Source organism: Heptranchias perlo, chromosome 34, assembly GCF_035084215.1.
Source record: "Heptranchias perlo isolate sHepPer1 chromosome 34, sHepPer1.hap1, whole genome shotgun sequence".
Taxonomy (NCBI): Eukaryota; Metazoa; Chordata; class Chondrichthyes; order Hexanchiformes; family Hexanchidae; genus Heptranchias; species Heptranchias perlo.
This window is the reverse complement of record NC_090358.1, coordinates 10,977,421-11,003,304: the sequence shown is the minus strand read 5'-3', so window position 1 is coordinate 11,003,304 and position 25,884 is coordinate 10,977,421. Positions and strand designations below refer to the sequence as shown.

The 25,884-nt window shown below is 41.6% G+C and overlaps 1 protein-coding gene across 1 annotated transcript in view; it reads left to right on the top strand.

Annotated features, from left to right (window-relative positions):
- The window catches only part of LOC137301780 (cytosolic carboxypeptidase 4), a 166,208-nt gene that overhangs the window by 19,278 nt on the left and 121,046 nt on the right, over positions 1-25,884 (top strand). The window contains exons 6-11 of the mRNA XM_067971410.1: positions 5,619-5,656; positions 7,051-7,259; positions 8,586-8,760; positions 9,566-9,648; positions 13,755-13,871; positions 22,243-22,916. Of these exons, the coding sequence (XP_067827511.1) occupies positions 5,619-5,656; positions 7,051-7,259; positions 8,586-8,760; positions 9,566-9,648; positions 13,755-13,871; positions 22,243-22,916 (1,296 nt within the window). The remainder of the gene's footprint in view (positions 1-5,618; positions 5,657-7,050; positions 7,260-8,585; positions 8,761-9,565; positions 9,649-13,754; positions 13,872-22,242; positions 22,917-25,884) is intronic.

Genomic DNA, 25,884 nt, shown 5'->3' with positions numbered 1-25,884 from the left:
GCCCTGGAGCAGGTCCTAACTCAAATCTCACACATGAGATTCTTGTGCCACTTACTAGGGAAAAGTAGCTGAGGTGGTTTCCCATATTTTTCCTGGCTGATATTTGCTAGTTTATATTATCTACAAGTTTCTATTAGTTATTAATTGATATTCACCAATTTATATTATTTACTAGTTTCTGTTATTTATCTATGATATATTAAAAATCTTACATCTTGCACACTTCCTGTTAGCTTTTTGATTCTAAATTGCTATGCCCACATTTATGGTGGAAACTTCCTAAATAAACTTGTCAAACTGTAGTTACATGTGATGTGTTGCAGCATTGCTACAGGTGGGAGGATGTGCTTACAACATGACAAGTTTACATAGGCAGTTTCCATTATAAGTGTGTGGATGTCGGAATTTATAATGTAAATATAAAAACAAGGACGTAATGTAGGACTTTAAAATGGAAACTGAATTACATTGTGAGCCCTGGTCCAATTATCCCCTCGCCCTCTAACCCTGCTTCATCTTAAGAGTACACTTGGTCTTGATTCCATATGTGCAATGCCACAGGAGATTGATTAGTATTTACTCATCTATATTTACCAGTTGATATTATGAAATGGTTAATATTTTTTTCCAATTTCTATGATGTCTTAGTTTATATCATTTACCAGTGTACATTGTTTGGCCAGTGTATACTACTTGCCAGTTTATATTTTGCCAGTTTATATTATTAAAATCTATTTTATATTATTTATTAGCTGATATTTACCAATTTGTTATTTACCAGTTTATATTGTGTATGTAGAGCTGCTACACATTTAAAGGGATGGTAGTTTTAAAAGGGATGTTGTTGGCATTGTAGTAAGAATCACGAATATTATGTTTCAGGTATTATGTGTATTTTAAAAAATAGCATATTCCCCATGGCATTGCTAATGGAGAGTCAGAGGTTTTATAAGAACAGGGGTACTATACTAAGTAGTATTACCAGGGACACTGACTTATCTGCATTGGGGTGGCCCTGGGATATGGGAGCAGTGGGAAGGGGGCCCAAGTTCTGATGGAAATAAAATTACATTTCAGTGTCGTGCATTATTTTGAGGAGGATCCCAGCACCTGGGAGCACTGAGGGGGTCCCAGTAACACTTGAGAGGGAGGCTTTGGGAACACTTGGGAACATACTGGGATCTGGAATCACTTGGAGAGGGGTTCTTTGATCTGGGGCATTGGGCAGGGAGATATCAAGGTTTAAGAGCATTGATGGCAGTTCTGGGATCTGGGAGCATTGGGGATATGCTTTAGGAATTTGTGAGTATTAGGAGAGGGTCCCAGGAATTGTAAATAGGGAGGGAGGAAATCTAGGGGGAGGATTCTAGGGGCATTGGTTGTCAGAGTCTGGCAGTATTTGGGGTTGCATGGATCTGGAAGTACTGGGGGGGAATGTATCAACAGAAATTGAAGAGTAAAAAGGTATATTAACTCTTCTTTCGAGAGCTTGACAGAAATTGGAGATTGAATTCTTAAAGCTTCTTTTAAAGCTTTAAGAATGCTCTGAATGCTCCATTAGTAAGTTTGCCAATTTAAGCAGTATTTAATAAACATAAATTTCCATAGACAAACAAAAATGAGCTCATTAAATGCTCAACAGCTCATTGTTTACATAGTTTTCAACTTTTTATAATAAAAATTCCTTAAGCTATTGAGAAATTTTTCAACTGAATATGTAATAAAAAGGTGAGCAACTAAAAAAGAAATCCATTTTCAATTAGCAATTTTTTTGTTTTCTTTTCTAACCATCAACAAAGAAACCATAATCAAAGATGTTGCTGATCACAGGTGTTGTCTGTATAAGCAATTCATAATAGAAATGACATTTGTAAATAAATCTCATCACTTGCCTTAAATAAAGCTTTAAGAATTTAATCTCCAATTTCTGTCAAACTCTCAAATCCTCACAAGAAGAGTTAATACACCTTGATACTCTTCAATTTCTTGATGCACAAATTGCAAGCTGGGAAATTTTGCAAAGTGCACATGCTCAGAAACCATAGATACATTTAAAAGGCCTCTCCAAATGTCGAGGTAAAAATATCCAGCAAAGCCTAGATTTTATGAGAGAGGCTGACTCCTTGAAGTAAAAACTTTAATGAAGGCATTAAAGGCCACAAAATAAATTCAATGTTTAAATTTAATCATGTTATTTTGAAATATGCATCTTTTGATTATTTTATTTTGTTCAAAACCTTATTTTAGACATTCAAAATTTCAGTTACTAAGAAAAAAATGGCAGATAAAAGTCTTTTCAAGTACCATTTTGAGTAATTCAATTGGTTCATCAACAGACTGATGTCAATGTTTACTATAGAAAAATCTTATATTGACCATGTTCTTGTGGTGTTTCTCTATTATAAGTATTTATATAGGCAGTTTCAATGTAAAGTGGTAACATAAAAAATGTAACTCAAAATTGTTACACAGAAAGCAAGGTTTGTAGACTGAATCTGTGCTCCATATGCAATTTTTTTTTATAGATAATTCAATATATTATAGATAATACATAGATAATTCAAATTTAGAAACAAGTGAAGTTCCACTCCTCCTTGTGCCAGACTTGCCAGTTGAATTCAGAGACAGAGTATAGATACTTGCCCATTCTTGTCCATCTGCTGCTGTCTGTCTCTCCCTCTCACCTATTTAGGGCCCAATGGTAAATACAATAGGGTCACCATCGCATCTGTCACTCCTGCTGAGCTAGGGACGTTAGACCAGTTTCTTAATGAATGCACATTACTCCCCCTTTGTACTGAGAGTTTGAAAACTTAGCTGCGTGTTGCAGTATCTACAAAAATTCAGTAAAGGATTAACATATTTGTGTGATGAACCCCAACCTTCCCTTTGCATTCATTTAATATTCTGAGACATTCTTGTCCTTTGGGCGGAATGTTTGGCATCTAAGTGACAGCAGTCGGGCTCATTTTTAAAACAGCATTGATGACTGGCATTTGACCCAGTCGCTGTAACAAGATCCCTCTCGACACATAAGAGGTGAAGGGCTCTGCTGTGCTTACAGTTTACTGAGAGGAACAGAAGCACTGATTCCAGAGACACGGAAATATATGATTAGGTGGAAGATACAGGAGTCTACAAAGCAAAACATGTCACCACCAAAAGTGTCCTCGCCTTCTGCTTTGGTGCGCTACATTTTTCATAAGAAGGATTAAATATCATGCTATAAATATAGACTCATTTAGGCAAGAAGCCACTAAAATGAAGAAGCCACTTCTGTCCTATAAATACAGTGCGGAGACTGACTTATAAGTAAATGATTGGCCATGTTGGGTCCCATCTTCTTACATGAAGTGGCTGCTGACGAGCTCAAATGCCTAGGAATTTGATCCTGAAAACTGAAGTCAGTGTATGCTAATATAACTGGAACACAATCTGGCTGCATTAGAGATGCTTCCCGCTGCCTGTCTGTGATGCTGTGTTAGCCACAGTTGCTAGATTGAATCTGGAGGCCAGAGTTTGCAATTAAAAAGTTGCAACTGGCCGCTGCCATTGTCAGTCTTCCGGTGTGAGTAGGAGTAGGCAGAGGGAGGATTTGATCAGGTGGTACTGTTGCATCTCCCAGTGACTGAGTCCAGAATGGGGCTGGTAGAGAGGTGTTGCCTGAAGGAGGTAATGAGGATGTGATCAGTCATTCAACAGCGCTTTTCTATACTGCCATGGAGAATAAATTGAATATGAAAGCCTGATTTCATATTCAACCTTCTCTGTCAGGTTCAATGATTTAAACTCTTGAAAATAATGTGCTAGGAAAGGTTGCAGTGAAACTTCACCTTCCACTTGTTCGATGTTGCTTTTTGCCCATTTGTTTAAAATGAAAATCTGTGGCTTGCAAGCTACCGAGTCCTGATAACAATAATCCTTTTAATGTTTGGCACGTCACAATCCCATAGTGTGGCCATACATAAAAATGTAGCAAAAGAAAAACTGTTGATCCAATCCAGCTCCCCACCTGATCTGGTCAGTTTTCATCTGTTTTCAGCCTCATTCCCTGTTTCCCTCTCCCCTCCCCCCCACCACCGCACACTGTTGGATGAGGATTTTATCCCAGTCTTTCAGCAAGACTAGTCAGCAAATCTAAAATTATATACACTGCTTCTAAATGCTGCACTTTCTTCTCCCGTACCCCCCTCCAATGTGCCTGGTGATGCCTCTCTAGGGAGGCTCGAGGGCATGGTTTTTTGGCAAATTTTGAATTTTTACATTAAATTGTTGCATTCTAGTTAATCTTAAATAGTTTTTAACTTCCCAATTGATACATTTTTATTTTTAAAATTGTAGGAAAATGTGACAAAAAATGTACTTTTCCTGTATTCCGTTTTTGATTTGGATTCTTCTTGGCTAAAAACAGTGTGTAAGGGGTTAACATTCAGGATCATAGACTATCTTTCAATGGAAATGTGTAATGAATTGTCTAAGAGTTATTGGGTAGATACCCCTCCGCACCCCCCCCCCCCCCCACCCACTCGAATGGTGTTCAATGGCAGGCCAGCGGTGCATGCTGGCTGGTTGCCTGATAATGTCAGCGGGAGGTCCAGTCCATTTTGAGTACCATGCCTCATCAACGTAGGGCCAGCGGGCTGTGGGCAGAATATTGAACGGCACAGAGCAGAAAAAAATAGGCCATTGAGGTCCGTTCTCGGGAGCACCTGCTCCTTCTGGCCTCACAAAATAAATAAAAATTTACCATCTAGGCTCTTCTTCAACTGGACCGCTAGCTAAAACTGTGAGGAGTGTGCACGGCTCAGTTGAAGAAGAGCCTAGATGGCAATCGACATCCTATATACGTCTCAAGACCCTGATTTTCATATTAAAAGGGCCTGCGCTTGACTCAGGCCCCCAGCAGTAGGCCCTTGGGAATATAGCATCGGCTGTACCGTTGGCAGGAATGGGATGTTAAGATACCATTTTGGGGGCATTACTGCCCCTTTTCCTCCAGGTGGGATGTCTCAAAATCTTCCCCATTGTTTAATTGACTAGAACCATCACATTCTATCACAAGCATCCTGGCCACTTTCAAATTTTCGTTATCCATTCAATATTGATGGATGGCTGTTAACCTAATGAGGGATTCAGTCATCTACTACCTTCTGTTTTAGTGGTCACACCCTGGCTTTCCACTCTAGAATGGGACCTGGATTCCAATCAACTCCAGACTGATGGAATAATGGGCTCTTCTGTTCGCTGGCTGTAAGAATCCTATTTGACATGAGTTTGGATCTTCTAAACTCAGTTTCATTTGGGTCTGAATCCATGGCCGAAAAATGTCCAAATTCAGGATTAAACTGTCAGCCTCATTTAGAGAGAACATGAAACAACTTATGTGTGAAATAGAAAGATAAGACTATTGCAGTCAGTAGAGCTCCTCTGAATCTGGGTTGAGGTACATTGTTGGATCTGTGTTATAGCTCTATTCTTTAATTCAGTAATTAAGAGCCCTTTGTCTTCCCAAATGTCTGAGCAGCGACTGGAATTTTTATAAAGAGTGATAGTATACATTTGGATGCATTTATTTGATGCAGTCTGCACACTAAATGAATATTAATTCTAATTTTTAGAGCAGCCACAGAAGCTCTTTCAGCTTTACTGAAATCAAGTAAGTTTTTATTCCTTTCATGTTTCATTATCCTTTTATAAAATATATAGTAAAATGATTTAAAATCTGTAGACGTCTGTTTTATGCTGTGAATCTACGTTCTTGTCTGAAGCAAGACTTATTCTTTCTACCTTGTTTATTCTTCAGGAACAGGTAAATTATTGTATTCATTTAAATTGAAAACAATAATGTTATTAACATGTATACAAGTTTGTTATTTTAAAGTTTCTTGGACACAATTCTGTTTCTCTATATTTCATCAACTCATGTTATGACTGTGCATCTAATCTCACTTTCCCATCTTGCAGCTGTGCCTCTGATTTCATTGTATTATCCCATGATTGCGCTTTTAAACTCACCTTCCCATCTTATAACTACTTGTGATCTCATCGTCTCATCCTGCAACCCCACTTCTAATCTCACCATCCCCTTTATGACTGTGCTTCTAACTGTCCTGCTCCCTGGCTGCACTTCTAGGTTAACTGGTCCTTTATTTCATTGCTGTTTATGGGCTTTGCTGTGTGTAATTTGGCTGCTTCATTTGCCTACAAAACAACAGTAATTACACTTCAGAAGTAATTAATTGGTTTTAAAGTTTTTTGGGACATACTGAGGATGTACAAGATGCTGTATAAATCCAAGATCTTTTCTAATCTTACTGTCCTGTTCCATGGCTTCATTTCTAATCTCACTATCCCATCCCGTGACTGCGCTACTAATATCGCTGTCAAGTGACTGCACTTTTAATTTCACCACTCCATTCCCATGATTATGGTTCTAGTTTTACTTTCCAACAACTCTGCTTCCTCTTTCAGTTTTCTCCTGTCTTTAAGCTGCTGGCAGGTGCTGAGCTGCATGTGTAAATTGCGATCTGACATTTCTACTGCTTCTCCATTTGATCCTAGGTGCAACATTCAAAAATTGACCTTTATTGGTTGAAAACCAGCTCAAATGTTTCATTTTCAGCCAATTGAGTCCAGAAATGTAAAGATTGTAGCTATTTTCAGCACAAGTACAATTGTTGTAAATATTACATCGACCACACACTGCATGAGATAAATGGACTGTGGTTATATGATAAAAGATTGTGTTCATTAGGGGTCTGTGTATATGTTACAGTACTATAAATAGACAGTAGCTTGCATTATACAAAGGCTGAGGTGTAGCTACACTCTTACTCCACAGGGTGACACTGTTGTCCATTAATCAGACGAAGAGCCAGAGCTCCAAGATGGCCCTAGGATCAATCATTGACTTTACAGATCCAGTCAGTTTTTAATTTTATTTTTATATCCTCCTAATTTACAAATTACTGTCTGGAAAATAGGTAGTTGCTTTAGGTGTACGGAAGAATTTCTCAGAGATCTGATTGCCTGTTGAACTATTTGTTTCAGAATGGAACAGCAGACGAGCTGTGGACAGTGGGTACACCCACAGGCTCTTAAAACTGTATCAGGATTGGCACCAAGGAGATACGCAGAACAAGTACATTCCCATTCACAAAGCTCTTCTCAGCTGCATTAAAAATATCACAAATATCCAGATGGGGAAGAAAGCCTTTCTAGAGGCAGATGGGATGAGAGTCCTGCTCAGCACCTCACAGGTAGGTTGCATCAGCCCTGAGAAAATAACATAAAACTTCCTCACAATTTACCAAATACGACTTTATTTAAACAGAACCTTGTTCTCACCCCAAATTGTTTCTTAAACTTTAATCAGAAAAAAATTGGAAGGTTTAGAGTAGGATCTCAACAGAGGGATGGGCAGTAGCTGTAAGCAGCACCATATAAAAGTTCCAAAAGGTTTGAAAAGTCAGAGGTGGAGGAGATACTGACATTACTGCAACCCTGAGAGCTGCTTCATTATTTGGTTTGACTTCGCCTGAAACTTGCTCAACACAAGCTAGTTTGTAACCGAATTGGTGACTCCAGGCTCAATGGCATGTACCATACTGTACAATAAAAGATCTTTTAACTCATCGGAAATCAGAAGCCTGCCCATACAATGCCCGGCCTATCCAATGCCTTACCCACTCCTCTTTGCTCAAAGCTTACTCAAGCCAATATTCATTCTTGGCAATAAATTTGAACAAAACTATCTGATTCAGTGGTTCTCCAACTTTCTCAGGTTGGGCCCCATCAGGACACTCTCAGCTTCACATTCCCCTAATTAAGAGTACTGGTAATGGTAAGTGCAAAAAAAGGTCTCTTTCCTTCTGTTTTTTACTAGCCTCCTTCACTGTTTTGCTCTTTCATCTTCACCTATGTCTCAAACTCTCTCACTTCAATCTCTCTATCTTTTCTCCTTCATTTCAGACTCCTTCTCCACCTCTGTCTAAATCTTCGACAAAAATGTTTTTTTGTCACAGCCCTGTTTTGACATGTAGCTCATTACACCAAGTTCAGCACTGGATTTAAAAAAAATATGGCATTGTAACTGTACACTGGCCATGCTAATCTCCATGGTTGAATTCCTGGCGTGCTCGCATTGCACGAGTCTGTGCCGGCAATGCAGAATCATAAAATGTATCCCTACATGTGATAGGCCTTTATTCATGCCTTTTATTTGAGGGATCCTCTTCTTGGGGGCTGTATCAGCATTTTTGAAGCTATTGATCAGTTTTTGCTAGTTTTCTAGTTTGTTGTATCTATGAGTCAATAACTGCTAATTGCTAATATTTACAGCAATGAGGATCAGACTATCAACTGGTCACACGACAAATTAAAAATCTGTAGCCTGAATGAAAATGACTGTGGCTATAACATAAGCTTTGTAGGAGCTTAGCAAGAGAAAAAAAATTATCTTGTTTCCAAAACCAGTATTCAAAGTGAACCCATGAGCAGATTGGACTATATCTCCATGCTGCTAATTAATTGATTTGAGACACTGGAGTAACTGCAGAAACTAAACTGGTCTCTTCTTTCTCTAGGCTTGTGGCTCTAGTACAGACCTACACCCTGTTGTAAAGTTGGCCACACAAATCATGCGGAAGTGTTATCCAAAACACCATCTCCCTTTACGCACTGTCAAAAGTTGCTATTCATTTGTATTACCAAACGCAGCTGACTCCCAGACACTGGAGTGTCCCAGTGAGCCTCCTCGAGGTGAGATCCCGTGGATATGCCTGAATTGCTGTTATTTTATTTATGGAGCAGGAAGGAGCTGGCCTCACTTATGCTGTACCATTACATTAGTTTCATCACCATTGATAATCTTCACTTGGTTAGTGTGGCCGTCAATATCTAATGCCAGTGGCACTCTGTGATGGTATTGAGCTGAGGTATAAACGTCAGTTTGTCTTGGTTTGGAGCTGTTGCCATGCTTCATGGGCCTGAGGTTCGATCACATTAACACTCAAAAACTGTCTTTCTTCAAACTTTAGGTTAAACATTCAATATAAAGGCCTAGAATTGAGGTGGTCATGAGCCTGAACCTAATATTGAAATCTCAGAAGTATATCGAGCAACTAAGAATGCTTTCATCTCTAAACACAGCCCATAGTATAGGTGGTACTGTATGTCAGCCTGTAAGATAGACAATATTGTATGTTAGCCTGTAGTATACTGTACCACTGGTACCATAGCCTGTAATATAGGTAGTACCATATGTCACCCTGTATTGTAAGTGGTACTGTATGTCAGGGATGTCCAACCTTTTGTAGCTGGGGTCCAGATGCACGTGCCAAAACCAATGAGTGAGTTGCATATGATTGCACAGAAAGGCCAGACTCCCATATTCACAAAGAGCATGGCCCTATAACTATGAGAAGGAAGACCCCATCGTCATCAGAAGAAGAACCCCAAAATCACCAAAAGTAAGGCTAATGCCAGGTAATGTAATAATCAACGCTATGTAAATTGTGGAGATAAGTGACTGGGACTAGGCTGACAGATCTATGTGTTTGTACAGAGGATGCTGCAGTCAAAGAAGATGATGAAGAGCAGGATGATGAAGATGGCACTGAGAATGAGCAACCAGGGTGCAATGATGATGTAAGGAAATGGAATAATTTGAAGACTTTTTTTTTACAATCACTAGTTTCAAGTGTAGCTGGCAAATACATTATAATAACAACTTACATTTCTACAATGCTCCTCACAATAAGGAGGCAGAAATGAAGTAAATGTAGCAGAAATCGGAGAAGTTGAGATGGGAACCAAAGGCACAGACAAAGAGAAGGGTTTTGAGGAGGTTTTTAAATCCAGGCTGAAGGGGGCAGGGTGGAGGGAACTGGGCAGGGAGTTCCAGAGGGTAGAAGTGTCATGGCTGAATGAGTGACTACCAATGACTGAGTGGAGAAAGTGGGGACGAGATGTATCCCAATGTTAGGGGAACACAGGATGTCTGTGGGGACATAAGGCAGGAGGACAACTGAATCGTTGTCATGAAGTAGTTTTGCTTCATACTGATGGTGCAATTATAGTGTACATGCAGCCTGTATCTGGAGTCCGTGTTTGATCTGACACCTGAACAAAGCAGAGCAAGACTCCTGGAGGAGAGAGTCCCACCCCGCTTCACTTTGAGTTGATTCGTGCTTTAATACTGGATTTATATGCCTGGTGTAGCAATGGTGTGAAGCGGTTTTGCACCGACAACAAATTTACTCAGTGTGAATTTACCATAAGATAAGATGAGGCAATGTTAAGAGATGTGAAGATGTGGAGATGCCGGTGATGGACTGGGGTTGACAATTGTAAACAATTTTACAACACCAAGTTATAGTCCAGCAATTTTATTTTAAATTCACAAGCTTTCGGAGATTTTCTCCTTCCTCAGGCAAATGTTTCAGGATCTCATGTGAAATCAGACAAGAATTTTGAAGTCAATTTGTTAAGGCACAAGGAGTCAATGGCATTCTCATTCTTTTATTTAAGGGTGTGTGGGTGAGATTCAAGCTGACATCTGTAAGGGTGGCAGGGTACAGAGCTAAATTTTGCGTTTGTACTTTTAGTTTCCAAGACTACTTCAACATGCAATGGCCAAAAGAAGGAATTGTTAACAAACTTATTTTCATTTCTTGCAACTCTTGCATCATAATCAGAATTCTATTATTTGTCAAGCTATATCCTAGCCCAATATCTGCTCCTATTTTCTGTTGAATTTTAAAGATCCAAGTATTGTACCTCAATCACAAAGCTACTATATATCCATTGCCATTTGGTGATAATCCTGTCTGAATAGTAATTTACTAGTATCGCTCAAATATCCTAGGTCTTATTTGCATAATCATTCAGACATGCAGGTGCACTTGTGGGCAGGTGCAGGGAGAAACTAGTTCTGGGAGTGGAAAATTGCATTTAAGTGAAATTTAAAGGGATGGGCACAATTAAAGGGCAGTGTCTCAATAAAAGGGCGAACAAAAATTCTGAAAGCCTTCAGAAAGACTCAACCCATTATCAGCTTTTGCCTAGGCTGAAGGTACATGGAATAAGGAAGTGACAGACAAAAATGAAGGGAAAAGAAATCCCTTGTGCAACCTTGAAGTCACAGCTCACTGGTTCTGTGCCAGCCCTATAATGCATGTTAGGAGCAGGTGTCCTTACATCTGGCTCTCTGCTGACGCAGACCCTGTGAACACATATTCCCACATCTATTGCCAGATAGATACAACAATGTGTGTAAATATGGTTGGTGGCATCTTGGTGGGAGAGATCATTCAAGCTTTGCTGGCTCATGATCACTGTGGCATGCATTCTTTCATGCATAATGACATTTTGTGATTGAGATGCTTCTGAAGAACTGCCCAGCATAATGGTTAGTTAGGGTCTTATACTGTGCCATTGGGTTTAATGTCACAACCTACCTTCGGAATTGGAGCCCTCAATATGCACTAATCATCTACCAAAGCAAGATATGGTCATCTCAGCATGTGTAGGTGTGTGGGTACCACCAGGTGTACACAAGCTCTACCCTACCTCTATAACTTCCCCCAGCCCTACAACCCTCCGAGAACTCTGCGTTTCTCCAATTCTGGCCTCTTGTGCATCTCTGACTTCCTTTGCCACACCATTGGCAGCCATGCCTTCAGCTGTCTAGGGCCTAAGCTCTGGAATTCCCACTCTAAACTTCTCTGTCTCTCTACCTCTCTCTCTTCATTTAAGACCCTCTTTAAAACCTACCTCTGAGCAAGCTTTTGGTCACCTGACCTAATGTCTCCTTTGGCATGGTGTCAAGTTAATTTTAGAATCATAGAATCATAGAAAATTTACGGCACAGAGGGAGGCCATTCGGCCCATCGTATCGGCGCCGGCCGAAAATGAGCCACCTAGCCTAATACCGCTTTCCAGCACTTGGTCCGTAGCCTTGTAGTAGCCTTCAGTATCCTCCCATTTATTGTGTACTCCCTTGCCTTGTTTGCCCTCCCCAAATGCATTACCTCACACTTCTCCGGATTGAATTCCATTTGCCACTTTTCTGCCCACCTGACCAGTCTGTTGATATCTTCGTGCAGTCGACAGCTTTCCTCCTCACTATCAACCACATGGCCAATTTTTGTATCATCTGCAAACTTCTTAATCATGCCCCCTACATTTAAGTCCAAATCGTTAATATATATCACAAAAAGCAAGGGACCTAGTACTGAGCCCTGTGGAACCCCACTGGAAACAGCCTTCCAGTCACAAAAACACCCATCGACCATTATCCTTTGATTTCTGCCACTGAGCCAATTTTGGATCCAACTTGCCACTCTCCCATGGATACTATGGGCTTGTACTTTTTTGACCAGTCTGCCATGTGGGACCTTGTCAAAAGCCTTGCTAAAATCTATCTGATTACGCTCCTGTGAAAATTGTCTGATTACGCTCCTGTGAAGCGCCTTGGGACGTTTTACTACGTTAAAGACACTATAAATGCAAGTTGTTGTGTTAACAATCTGCCAGCATCTCTCCTGTGGTCTTCCTCCTCTTCTTCCAAGCACCTCAAATTATGCCAATTAGTGACAAATTATGGGAGATTTTTCGCTCTTATATTTCTGAGGATAGTAATAAAACAGACCTGTTTTGCATAATTACCTTAAAGCCAGCACAGAAGGGGGACTTTATTCTGTCTGCTTTAGATTTGAACCTGGATGCAAGAGGTGGAAGCCAACGTTAATTACTGTTGGCAAAGGAATTGCAACTTGAAGGTTGCAAATATTCTGTACGATTGTCAGCCAAGTCCTACCCAAAGGATTTTAAAGAAATAAACTTGCTTAAGTTGGAAAGAATGTTGCAGCTGAAGTTGACATGGGAGTAGCAAACACCCTTAAAATAACCAGTGCCAACAGTCTTGAACACATCTCTTGCCAAGTCCTTGAAATAATTCACAAAATAATTCCCTCAATAAGAAGCAGCAGTTGCAGTGAAATACTGACAGGGCTATCATTGCCTCTGTAACTGACATTCATCATCATGTGGACAGTAAACCGTTGATGTATATTCAAAGCTCATTAAGGAGAATCACAATCACCACAATTCACAGGAATAGTTGTAATTGCAGATTTACCTTTGTTTTGCCCCATCTAGTGCAAGAAATGACCAGATACCATATGAGCAAATTACTGGATGCAAAAAAAATGCTGCATATGTCAAACTCCCAGCCATAGATTAGTATTGTGCCTGAAAACAAATTAATGTCCAGTCACATTTGCATTAATTTGTATGTCAGCTTTACTCAGCAGCACTCTTGTTTCTGAAGGTTGTGGGCTCAAGCCCCATATTGGGGTTTGAGGTCATAATATAGTCTGACGCTCCAGTATTGAGGACTAATACATTGTTGAAAGTGCTATTCTTTAGATGAGACATTATACCAAGGTCACATCTGCCTCTTCCACTGGTTCAGTTGGATGTCAAAGATTCCATAGCACTATCTGAAGAAGAGCAGGGAATTTTCCTAGTGTCCTAGCCAACATTCCTCCCTTCAACAATATAAAAATCATTCATCTGAAAGCTGTTTGGGGTATCTGGCTGATGTACAATAGCTGCCATGTTTGCATACATAACAGTCCAAAAGGTAATTAATTGCGTGGCGTGCTTAGAGGTGTTTCAATGTAATGATATGCTTGATAAATGCAAATATTAATCTTAATTCTGAATATGTTTCCACTTATTTGTTTAAGGAAGATGATCTAGAAACAGATTTAACAAGGCTGAGGCCAAATCCAGAATTTGACAGAACTGTGGAGGACCTGAAACAGTACGAAAGACTTTGTCCAGAACTTTTTGGGTATTTTCAGGTGGGTTCACAGAGCTTCCTACTGCTCAATAACTATCTGATTAACACTTTGAATATTAAATCATTTTACTAAAAGATTGTTTACTGTTGATGGTCAGCGCTGATAATGAAGAAAATGTCTACACCTTTAATCATCATCCAGCGGCATCAATAGTTCTTGTGATCAGTATGAGGCATTGAGGACATGATGAAGTCAATTAGCGGTAAGAAATTCAGGCTCAGGAAACAGAACAAAGACCCCCAGTGAAGTTATATGTGTTCATTTGGGTATAACATTTCTTGTAACTAGTGCCTTTCTTACTGAGAGCTTTCTGATTAGTCCAGCATAAGTTTATATTTCTTCGTTTTATTTGGAAAACATTTTTCCTCCTCTGAGCCAAGCAATTTTGTTTCTGTTCCAGAAGCTTCCCCACTATCTCATGCCATTCAATCTTGTTGACCAATTTCCTGTGTGGCACTGTATCAGAAACTACTAAAATCTTAAAAATATGACTGCCAGATTCCCCTTATCCATTAAGTCTGTTATCTCCTCAAATAATCCAATCAACTTCTTAGACATGACGTCCCTTGCATAAAGCCATTCTGACTGCCTAAAGTTAGACCATATTTCTGTACATGCTTCATTATTCCTTCCTTCAGAATGCCCTCTAATATTTTACCTAATACAGATGTCAGGTTTGCTGGCCTGTAGTCTCCAGAGTATTTTTATGCACCTTTTTTATAAATTGCTCATCTGCAATCCCCAGGCACTATTTCTGTTTCTAGTCAATCTCTAAAATTGGCTTTCAAAGTGTGACCAAGTTAATTAGCCACTTCCTTCTGTATTTACTGTGCTGTCCATCTGAGCCAGGTGCCTTGTCCTCTTTTAATGCCTCAGCCTATCTGGTACCTCCCTATTCATCATTTCTAATATTCCTTGGTCCCTCCTTGTAATTTCCACCTCTGAGGATATGTGCCACTCTTTGTTAATACAATTGTAATTTTCTTTTCACTTCCTTTTATTTTATAGAACATCAAATTTAATTGGCTCTTGAGATTGTGACTGTTAACATTTCAATTTTTTTATAGCAATGTAATCTTTAATTGTTATAATACACAATTGTACCTACCCAGAAGCATGTGGTGAGCTAGCAAATGAGCTGCTGCATGTACAAAAATGAAATAAGCCCAATTCAAAGAAATCTGAGAGCAGCCTCAGGGGAAATCCACTGGTGTACATAACACAGAATAAATTCAGGGTTGGAATCTAATCGTCGGTTTTAAAATGTTATAAAATACTTGTTTAGCTGTTGCAATTTGACATCTTTTGAACTCCTAGATTTAGATCCCAGCTGGTCCCTCACTTGCAGCTTTTCATTAAGCTCTGAATATGTCATGAATCTGGAATGAATTATAGGAGGGGGGTGAACTTTAACTCCTCCTGGCCAGCAGAAACCAGGCGGGGGCAGTCAAAAAGGAGCAGACTAATTAGCCGCTCCGTGGGGATTTTAATATTGCGGTTTCTCGTGGGAGCCTCATACATGTATGCAAATAGGGATCCTATTATGTCAATAGGACCCAAATCTTTTAATCGCAGCTGGCCTCCTTAGGAGTGCTGCTCCAGGCACCACAAGGACTGTCTTGGCCTTGCTGCTCTGGGCTCCCCTCCATCTTCCTACCTGTGAAATTCTGCTGAAAACCCCTTCCCTCCACCTAGCTTCCAGTCACTGGGTGGCCATTAGGCTGTGCAATTTTAACCAGTGGCGAGCTGCCTTTTCCCCCCACGTTTCTGGTGGGCAGCTAGCTAGTGGGATGTAAATGAGGCCCGGGAGTTAAAATAGCCCAAGCCTCAAATTGATGCCATCGGGGAGGGTGTTGCTGTTTGTCCTGACGACAACACATCCACAGCAAACTGATCCCACTCCGTCCCCATGATTGCACAGGAGTCTGAAAGAATGTAGGGCCAGGCTTCCCTCCAGCAGCCTGAAGAAGGCCCATGTGGGGTCTGTGTTTACAGAGGTCAAGCGGCACTTCAATCTCAGGAACCTCTCACTGACAGTCAGCTGGCAGCCACCTCATAGCTGCCACTGGGGCTGTAATGAGAAAAAGCGTCAGATTAGGTACGCACGCGCGCACACGCACACGCACACGCACACACAGTCATTGGAAAGCAGAGCACTTTGTGAGCAGGTGCTGTGTTTGGGTTTTTTTACATAAATAATCTTGGCATAGAAGATGCGGAGTTTGGACAAACTTTTATTTCTGAAGCTGACGTAACCCAAGTATTTTGGAAAAAGAATATTATTACTGGGACATAAGTAGGGGATGTGAGTAATGCTGTTTGATTGCGGGGGATAGGGACAATGGTGGGGAAGGTAGAAATAAGTAAGGTTCTTGTGGTGTTCAGGAAACTTTCCTCAACCAAAGTCTAGTTAATAGCTTTTGCAACTAACAACTGTTCAGCTTGTGGTGATTCCTCTGGCCACAGAGGGACGTCCTCTAGCTCCTGTCCTGACGTCTCTCGTTCCCGCTTTTTCAGGTGCATCCCTCTGTTAATGGCTGTGTTATTGCAGAATGCAGCTCACAGTGATGATCCTGTCAAGATCATATAGCAGGATGCCACTTGACTAGTACAGGCAGTGCATATTTTGTTTTGAGCATGTGTATCATGTGCTCAGTGATGGCGGTATGGGCTTGGTTGTAATTGTGCTCCACTTGGTCCTTGAGGATGACACACAGGAATCATGCTCCAGAGCAGCAGTAGGTATTCCTGGTCACCCAAGAGCAACCTCTTCACTTGATGGGTGTTAGACAATTAATGGTGTCACAGTTGACTCAGAATGAAGGCACTGTGGGTGTTGCTAGGGAATCTGATACTCACCTGCATTATTTTATGACGATGGTTACATACAAGCTGGACATTCGCAAGGGGTTTTATTCAGTTATTCATATATGGGGCACTGCACTCAGAAGGAGCACAAAGAAGAACGTGCTATCAATCACCTCCTGGAGAATTCCAGCCATGTGGAACAAGCCTCAGGCTTGGGCTTGCTGTTCGCTATGGTCCATGGGGAAAAAAGATGTACCGATTGACTCCGGCAAACAAAAGATCGGTGGCTTGATGCATGTATCAACGCATTGCTGACTGACTAATGTTGGAAATGTCACCATAGCCCCTAGAAATGTCATGAAGCAAAAAACAAAAATCAAGGTGATTGGTTGGTGAGTATTACCCTTTTTTTCCCTCTAAACTATGGCATTGGTTTAAACAAAGAGCTGGAAAATTAAAAAGGGGTAGGTTAATTGGGGTAAATAAGCAGTCAGTAAATTAATAATAAGAGTATTTTAAGTCTTTAGTTTATTTCTGCTAAGTGAGTTAGTAATCTAATAAATAGAGGCATGGCAGTCCCTTCGAATGCACATCCTGTGCTATGTGGGAACTCCAGGACGCTCCCCGTGTCCTGGATAACCATGGGTGCAGGAAGTGTCATCAGCTGGAGGAGCTCGAGCTCTGGATTTCAGAGCTTGAGCAGCAGGTGGCGTCACTGCAATGCATCCACGACGCTGAGAGCAACGTGGATAGCACGTTTCAGGAGGTGGTCACCCTGCAACTTAAGAGAGTGCAGGCAGAGAGGGACTGGGTGATCGCCAGATAGACAAGGAGGACCAGGCAGGTAGTGCAGGAGTCCCTTGAGTGCATCTCACTTTCTAACTGTTGATGAGGGCGAAGGTTCCTCTGGGAATACAGCCAGAGCCAAGTCCACGGCACCACGGGTGGCTCAGCTGTCCGGGGTTGAGGGGGGTGGGGGGTGGTAGGAAGATCGGGAAAGCAATAGTGGTAGGGGATTCTATAGTTAGGGGAGCATGCAGGCATTTCTGCGGCCGCAGACATGATTCTAAGATGGTATGCTGCCTCCCTGTGCCAGGGTCCAGGATGTCACTGAGCGGCTGCAGAACTTTCTGAGGGGGAAGGGTGAACAGCTAGAGGTTGTGGTCTATATTGGTACCAACGGCGTAGATAGAAAGAGGGATGAGGTCCTGCAGGCAGATTTTAGGGAGCTAGGAAAGAGATTAATAAGCAGGACCTCAAAGGTAGTAATCTCCGGATTACTTGCGGTACCATTCGCTTGTGATTATAGAAATAGGAGGATAGAGCAGATGAATGCATGGCTGGAGAGATGGTGCAAGAGGGAGGGCTTTAGATTCCTGGGGTATTGGGACCGGTTCTGGGGGAGGTGGGACCTGTACAGGCCGGACGGGTTGCACCTCAACAGAACTGGGACCAATGTCCTGGTGGGGAACTTCACTAGTGGAAGAGTTTAAACTAATTTGGCAGGGGGATGGGCACTAAGATGTAGCATTGGAAAGGAGGAACAATGTGCACAAAGGAATGGGAGAGACAGATAGCACTAGAGTAAGAAATAGTAAGGTATTAGGTGGGATCAGACTGAGAGTGAATAGAAGAAGGTCTAAGATAGGTCTACAGTGCATGTGTGTAAACACACGAAGTGTGGTAAATAAGGTTGGTGAGCTGCAGGAGCAAATAACCACATGGCAATATGATGATGTGGCAATAACAGAGACTTGGCTCAAAAAAAGTGCAGGATTGGGTACTAAATATTGCTGGATACAAGGTGTTCAGGAAAGATAGGGAGGGAAGGAAAGAAAGTGGGGGGTGGTGGCAGTATTGATTCAGGATAATATTGCAGTGCTGGAGAGAGAGGATGTCCGGGAGGGGTCAAGGACAGAATCTATTTGGTTAAAGTTAAAAAAACAATATAGGTGCCATTACGCTACAGGGTGTATTCTATAGGCCACCAACTAGTGAATAGGATATAGATGAACAAATTTACAGGGAAATTGCAGAGAGGTGCAAGAACCATAGAGTAGTGATAATGGGGGACTTCAATTATTGTAATATAGACTGGGATAGTAATAATGTAAAGGGCAGAGAGGGGGAAGAATTTCTGAAGTGTGTCAGGTGAACTTTCTTGATCAGTATGTTTCTGGCCCAATGAGGAAGGAGGCATTGCTGGATCTGGTTTTGGGGAATGAGGTGGGTCAAGTGGAGCAAGTGTCAGTGGGGGAACATTTAGGGAACAGTGACTATAGTATCATAAGATTTAGATTATTGAAAAGGACAAGGAGCAATCTAGAGTAAAAATACTTAATTGCAGGAGGGCCAATTTCAGTGCGTTGAGAATGGATCTGGCCCGAGTAAATTGGAGTCAAAGATAGGCAGGCAAAACTGTAATAGACCAATGGGAGGCCTTTAAAGAGGAAATGGTTTGGGTACAGTCTAGGTACATTCCCACGAGGGGGAAAGATAGGGCAACCAAAGCCAGGGCTCCTTGGATGACGAAAGAGGTAGAGAGTAAGATGAAGCAGTAAAAGGGGGCGTATGACAGATGTCAGGTTGATAATACAAGTGAGAACCAGGCTGAATATAGAAAGCTCAGAGGGGAAGTGAAAAGGGAAATAAGATGGGCAAGGAGAGAATGTGAGAACAGACTGGCAACTAACATAAAAGGGAACCCAAAAGTCTTCTATAGGCATAAAAATAGTAAATGGGTATAAAGAGGAGGGGTGGGGCCGATTCGGGATCAAAATGGAGAGCTACTCATGGAGGCAGAGGGCATGGCTGAGGTACTAAATGAATACTTTGCATCTGTCTTTACCAAGGAAGAAGATACTGCCAAAGTCACATTAAAAGAGGAGGTGGTTGAGATAGTGGATGGGCTAAAAATTGATAGAGGAGGTACTAGAAAGGCTGGCTGTACTTAAAGTAGATGAGTCACCAGGGTGTACAGGCACAATTTCAAAATTTGCAGATGTCACAAAACTTGGAAGCGTAGTGAGGAGTGTATTGAAAGACTTTAAGAGGACATAGACAGGCTGGTGGAATGGGAGGGCACGTGGCAGATGAAACTTAACGTAGAGAAGTGCGAAGTGATACATTTTGGTAGGAAGAACGAGGAGAGGCAATATAAACTAAAGGGTACAATTTTAAAGGGGGTGCAGGAACAGAGAGACCTGGGGGTATATGTGCACAGGTCATTGAAGATGGCAGGGCAGGTTGAGAAAGCGGTTAAAAAATCATTCACTATCCTGGGCTTTATAAATAGAGGCATAGAGTACAAAAGCAAGGAGGTTATAATGAATCCTTATAAAACACTGGCTCGGCCTCAACTGGAGTATTGTGTCCAATTCTGGGCGCCACACTTTAGGAAGGATGTGAAGGCCTTGGAGATGGTGCAGAAAAGATTTACTAGAATGGTTCCAGTGATGAGGGACTTCAGTTACATGGATAAACTGGAGAAGCTGGGGTTGTTCTCTTTAGAGCAGAGAAGGTTGAGAGTAGATTTGATAAAGGTGTTCAAAATCATGAGGGGTCGAGACAGAATGGATAGAGAGAAACAGTTCCCATTGGTGGAAGGGTCGAGAACCAGAGGATGCAGATTTAAGGTGATTGGCAAAAGAACCAAAGGCGACATGAGGAAAAACTTTTTTACACAGCAAGTGGTTATGATCTGGAATGCCCTGCCTGAAAGGGTGGTGGAGGCAGATTCAATCATGGCTTTCTAAATGGAATTAGATAAATACTTGAAAGAAAAAATTTGCAGGGCTACGGGGAAAGGGTGGGGGAGTGGGACTAGCTGGATTGCTCTTAGAGAGAGCTGGCACGGACTCAACAGACCGAATGGCCTCCTTCTGTGCTGTAACCATTCTATGATTCTAAGGTCGTAGTGGCAGCACCGTGTGTGCCCTGCAGCATGGAAGCAAATCCTTCTGTAATAGGTCATAAAGTTCCTGTACAACCTCCCTGCTGAATCAGCCTATGAAGGCACTGCTCCTTGATAAGGTCTTGAAACATCTGGCAGGGACAATAAATTCTGGTGACTGGGTAATTTCTCCTGTGATATCTCACTTCCGTGACATCCAAGATTGCTTCCTATGCGTCTTCCTGCTCTTGCATCAAATTATACCTATTTTGGGTATCCCAAATGGGACCCTTGTACTGCTGAAAGGGATGGTGCCCTCCAACACTCTCTAGCTGTCCAAACATTTGTGGCCAGCAGTGCACGCCTAGTGCAGCAGAAAACTTCACTTTTTTACCAAACAAACAATTTTTGCATTATTGCAGAGCACACAGCCTCTTTTTAAATGACATGGCATTATGAGCCTCAGCTCTTAGTTTAACTGGGGGTAGTCTGCCCCTGATCTACGACCAGCAGAGAAAGAGCAAAGCGCAATTTAGCCACTATAGCAGCATTGGCGTCCCAAGTGTAGCATTATGGTTGAAATCTCAAGCCTGCTTGCCACTTGAATGGACCAACCTTCCAGGTGTAAGTTTCACAATCCTACTTGGGCTGAAATTTTGAATTGCCCCTCATCCCCTGCTGGGGATCACACAGTGAGGACTGATCTGTAGAAGACTGTTGCCAAGATACTGTTCTTCTGCCCATTGTCATGTTCTTTTGTTTTAACTTGGAAATGATAATGTTGAGGAAGTGTGAGATCTAGGTACTTTATTTTTAAATTAATGACTGGTATAGGAATCTGTCTGAGCAAAATGTCATTGAGTTTGAAATTAATTAGTCCAAGGGGGAGTATGTGATGAGGATACTGTCAAATTCATTTAAATAGTTCTACTGATTAGTTGCACTGTTGTCTGAAGAAACATTTATTCTTAAATTAAGATGCTATACTGCTTTATAATGAATCCAAACAGCACAAGTGTGGGGTCCGTTAATCAGAATTAATTGGATTATATTCGATGAAGAAAGTTCAGTCGCATTTTACTGAGAATTTCTTTCACTAACAATTCTGTCACTGCAGAGAAGTTTCTGCAACAGATATTTCAGGGTACCTGCTGCTGGTTTGTTAAAATTGTATTGATTTATCATTTCCTGTCAGTAAATGTTTAACTCTGCACTGAGAACACAGGTTAGGAGAAATTTATTTAAGCAATGTGTTGGTGGAACGTGGATTGTTTTACCACAGGAAGTGGTGGAGACAGAAACAATTGCATCCTTTAAGGGAAAATTGGATAAATATTTGAAGCAGATGATGATACAGGGCTATGGAGAGAAAGCAAGACAGTGGGATTAGTTTTGGATCGGTCTCTAGCAAAGATCTGGCCAGAACATGATGGGCTGTATGTCCTTCTGTATGCCAAAACATTCCACAGTCTCTGCTTCCTCTCTCTCATGATCAGTCTTCTGTTCCAATGAGGCAGACTCGATATGAAGTTTTCTGGATCTCAACTCTGACATCCAGAGTATTGCAGAAAACTTCCTACAATAAACCCCACTTCAGCAACTTTCTTAATTTTCTCTTAATTCTAACATATATATTAGTAGTTATTATATCACATATTCTGTTTTATGCAGGATTTAGACCCAATGTCGGATGACCAAAGTAGCAGTCAAGATGATACATTATGTTCAGCATTCTTCACAACGTCAGGGCCTCACAGATGCAAGAAGCCCAGAGAGTGGCGCAAAGACATTGTTGAGGAAGATTCACCAAATCCACACAACTCGTTTGGAAACAGAAGAACTTATCAAACATTTCAGGCTTCATCCAACAATGGAGGGGAAAGTGGATCCAAAGGATTGAAAAAGAATTATTGCACACCCATCCAAGATTCAGGCACTCGCCCAGTAGGACCAAGCGATGGATGCACTTTGAACCCTTCAAAGCATAAAATTAAGGAAATGCATTTGAATGTGCACTGCCCCTCTGCACATTCATCAAAAATAAGCATACACTTTCAAGATTTACAGAACACCAAAGCACAAAATGTTGCTGGCAAAGAATGTGCTAGGTCCCTCAGTCAAAGCTGGACTATTGGCAGAGAGCATGAACCTCAGGATATTGGGAATAAACTTTTAGAAATGCGAAAAGAAATGATTCCATTTCATGATCCATATGTTTACACCACTGTGGCGGAGAAAACAAAATCAGCCACCGATTACAAAACATTGGCATTTCCAGATTATTGGGGTCACATCCCGCCCCCCTATCAGGAGCCACTGGTGGGTCAGTGGTGTGGAGTTCAAAGGTAAAGCATTAATATTATGAAGTGCTTTATTCTGTTCCGTTTGTTTAGCTCTTTTAATGCTGTAGACATTAAATTATTCACTGTACTGTGACATTCTAATATAATTCAATGTACTCCCAGCTACTGCTGAGCAGCAAGTAACCACTCACAAACAGTCCAGCAGGAATGACACCAAATGACCTTTTTTTCTGTGTCTAGCGGTACATGAAGCAACCCATTTCTTCCACTGCTTTTACAGCTAGCAGATCTACTGGGTACGGTAGCATAGTGGTTACGTTACTGGACTAGTAATCCAGAGTCATGAGTTCAAATCCCACCATGGCAGCTGGGGAATTTAAATTCAATTAATTAAATAATCTGGAATTAAAAAAATTAGTATCAGTAATGGTGGCCACAAAACTACTGGATTGTCATAAAAACCCATCTGGTTCACTAATGTCCTTACCTGGTCTGGCCTATATATGACTCCAGACCCACAGCAATGTGGTTGATTTCTTAATCGCCCTCTAAAATGGCCGAGCAAGCCACTCAGTCAAGAAGGTGGCTCACCACCATCTTCTCTAAGGGCAATTAGGATGGGCAGTAAATGCTGGCCTTGAATGAATAAAAAAAAAAGATTGTGCTGTGGGTTGTCTCAACGTCCCCACTTACATGTACAGGTCGTCAGCCTGACTCATAACTCCCGACCAGAAGAACCAGCTAGATGCGATGGGGGGGAAGGGGGTCACTGCTGCACTCCCATCAGATGTGAGGACCTTGCTGAATGTCAACCCAGAGACCAGAACTTTTGTTTCTGCTTGCCAGACCATCTGTAGGGGAATCATACTCTATAACCTTCTGACTCAGAGATGGGAATGCTACCACTGAGCCAAAGCTCACTCCAAAGGCCTCTTTAGTAGTTAGTAAATTAAGATAAAGGATGGGAATAGTGGTAGAATGGACATTACTGCAGTTTGAAGCAGTGACTGTGTCAGACACATCTAAAGCAAATGAATTGCACAGTGCATTTCCAACTTAAAATGTGTTTATATATGTGTAACCTAATTCAAATGAGCATGGGATTTAACCAAACCTTTTGACAAATAAACTTTTGCAAACTCCACAGAAAAGTAAAGAATTATAATTCAATCTGAAGTCCAGGGTAGATTTACCTCAAACAAGATGGCTGTTTGCTAGGTCACTGACAGGGAGGGTCCACAAGCAAAGTACCATTAGAGTGGTAATTTCTGCTTTGCGAAGAGGGTTGGACATAGGGTTGAATTTGTAAACTGACAGTTTATCCTGTTATCATTAACCTTACTTTTACCAGCATTACCCAAAACTCACATTTTACACCATTTATTAAACAGATGTAAATAAATCAACAATTATTGGGGAGAGAGAAATGGCACTAAAATCAGCCAGTAGGAGTATTCCAACTGAGATCAGCCGAACAAAAAAACAGACACGAGATGGATTGTGGGACCTTCTGGTTTGTATTGCTCAGTACCACACTGGCTGGTGCCACTACTGGTCTCTATGGCTTGTTACCACACTATGGGGGCACTCAGTGGCCCATAACGTACATGGTAGGCATACTTTCAAACCCAAGAAACTTATTTCTCTTTTTTTATGCAGTGCAAACAAAGGGGAGAGCGCCAGTAGCACATATCAGGAAATTGCTCATCCCCCTGGTACATGAATTTCTATTTACTAAAATTATTTGTCGGAAAGGACCAAGCTGAATGTGCAAAATTTCACAATATGCAAAATATCTCCCCGTGTGTTTTGTTTAAATCTTCAGTGAAAGTGGTAAATAAACAATATTTATACATGACCTACATATCTAAGCTTTCACCGAATGCAAAGCTTGGACTCTCTGTCAGCTGCCATGTGTATCTTTTTCCCAGTGTTACTGCCACTGCGCATTGTGAACAAAAGTTGGAGTGCTTCATTTGCAATTGTAAGGCTGCTTATTTCATATTATTCCATCCAGCATTCCATTGGATTGGTTCCCAATGCTCTTTTTAAAAAAATTCAGTCTCGGGGCATTGGCGTCGCTGGCAAAGTGCACATTTATTGCCCATCATTAGTTGCGCTTGAGAAGCTGGTGATGACCCGCCTTCTTGATCCACTGCAGTCCGTGTGGTGTAGGTGCTCCTAGATTGCTGTTAGGTAGGCAGTTCCAGGATTTTGACCCAGCAACAATGAAGGAATGGTGATATATGTGCAAGTCAGTATGGTATGTGATTTGGGAGAACATGGAGGTGATGGTGGTGTTCCCAGACATCTACCAACCGTGTCCTTCTGGTTGGTAGAGTTTGTGGGATTGAGAAGGCTGCTGAAGAAGCCTTGGCTAGTTTCTGCAGGGCATCCTATAGATAGTACACATTGCAGCCATGATACGCTGGTGGTGGATGGGGTGGATGTTTAGGCTAGTGGGTGAAGTGACGATTAAGCGGACTGCTTTGTCCTGGATGGTGTTGAGCTTCTTGAGTGTTGTTGCAGTTGCACCCATCCAGGCAAGTGGAGAGTAATCTGTCACACTCCTGACTTCTGCCTTGTAGGTAGTTAAAAAGCTCTGGGGAGCCAGGAAGTGACCACTCGCTGTAGAATAACCAGCCTCTGACCTGCTCTTGTAGCCACAGCATTTATGTGGCTGGTTCAGTTGTGTTTCTGGTCAATGGTAATCCCCCAAGGATGTTGATGATGGGGTGCTTGGCCCCGATAATGCCATTGAATGTCAAGGGGAGGTGGTTAGGTTCTCTCTTGGAGATGGTAATTGCCTGGCACTTGTATGGCGTAAATGTTATCAGCCCAAACCTGGATGACGTTCAGGCATGGACTGCTTCATTGTCTGAGGAATTGCGAGTGAAGCTGAACACTGCAATCATCAGCGAAAACCCCACTCCTGACCTTATGATCCTGACTTCCATGGCTGGGACTTTAAAAAAACAGTGACAGATTGCTTATGGTCATTGGGAGACCT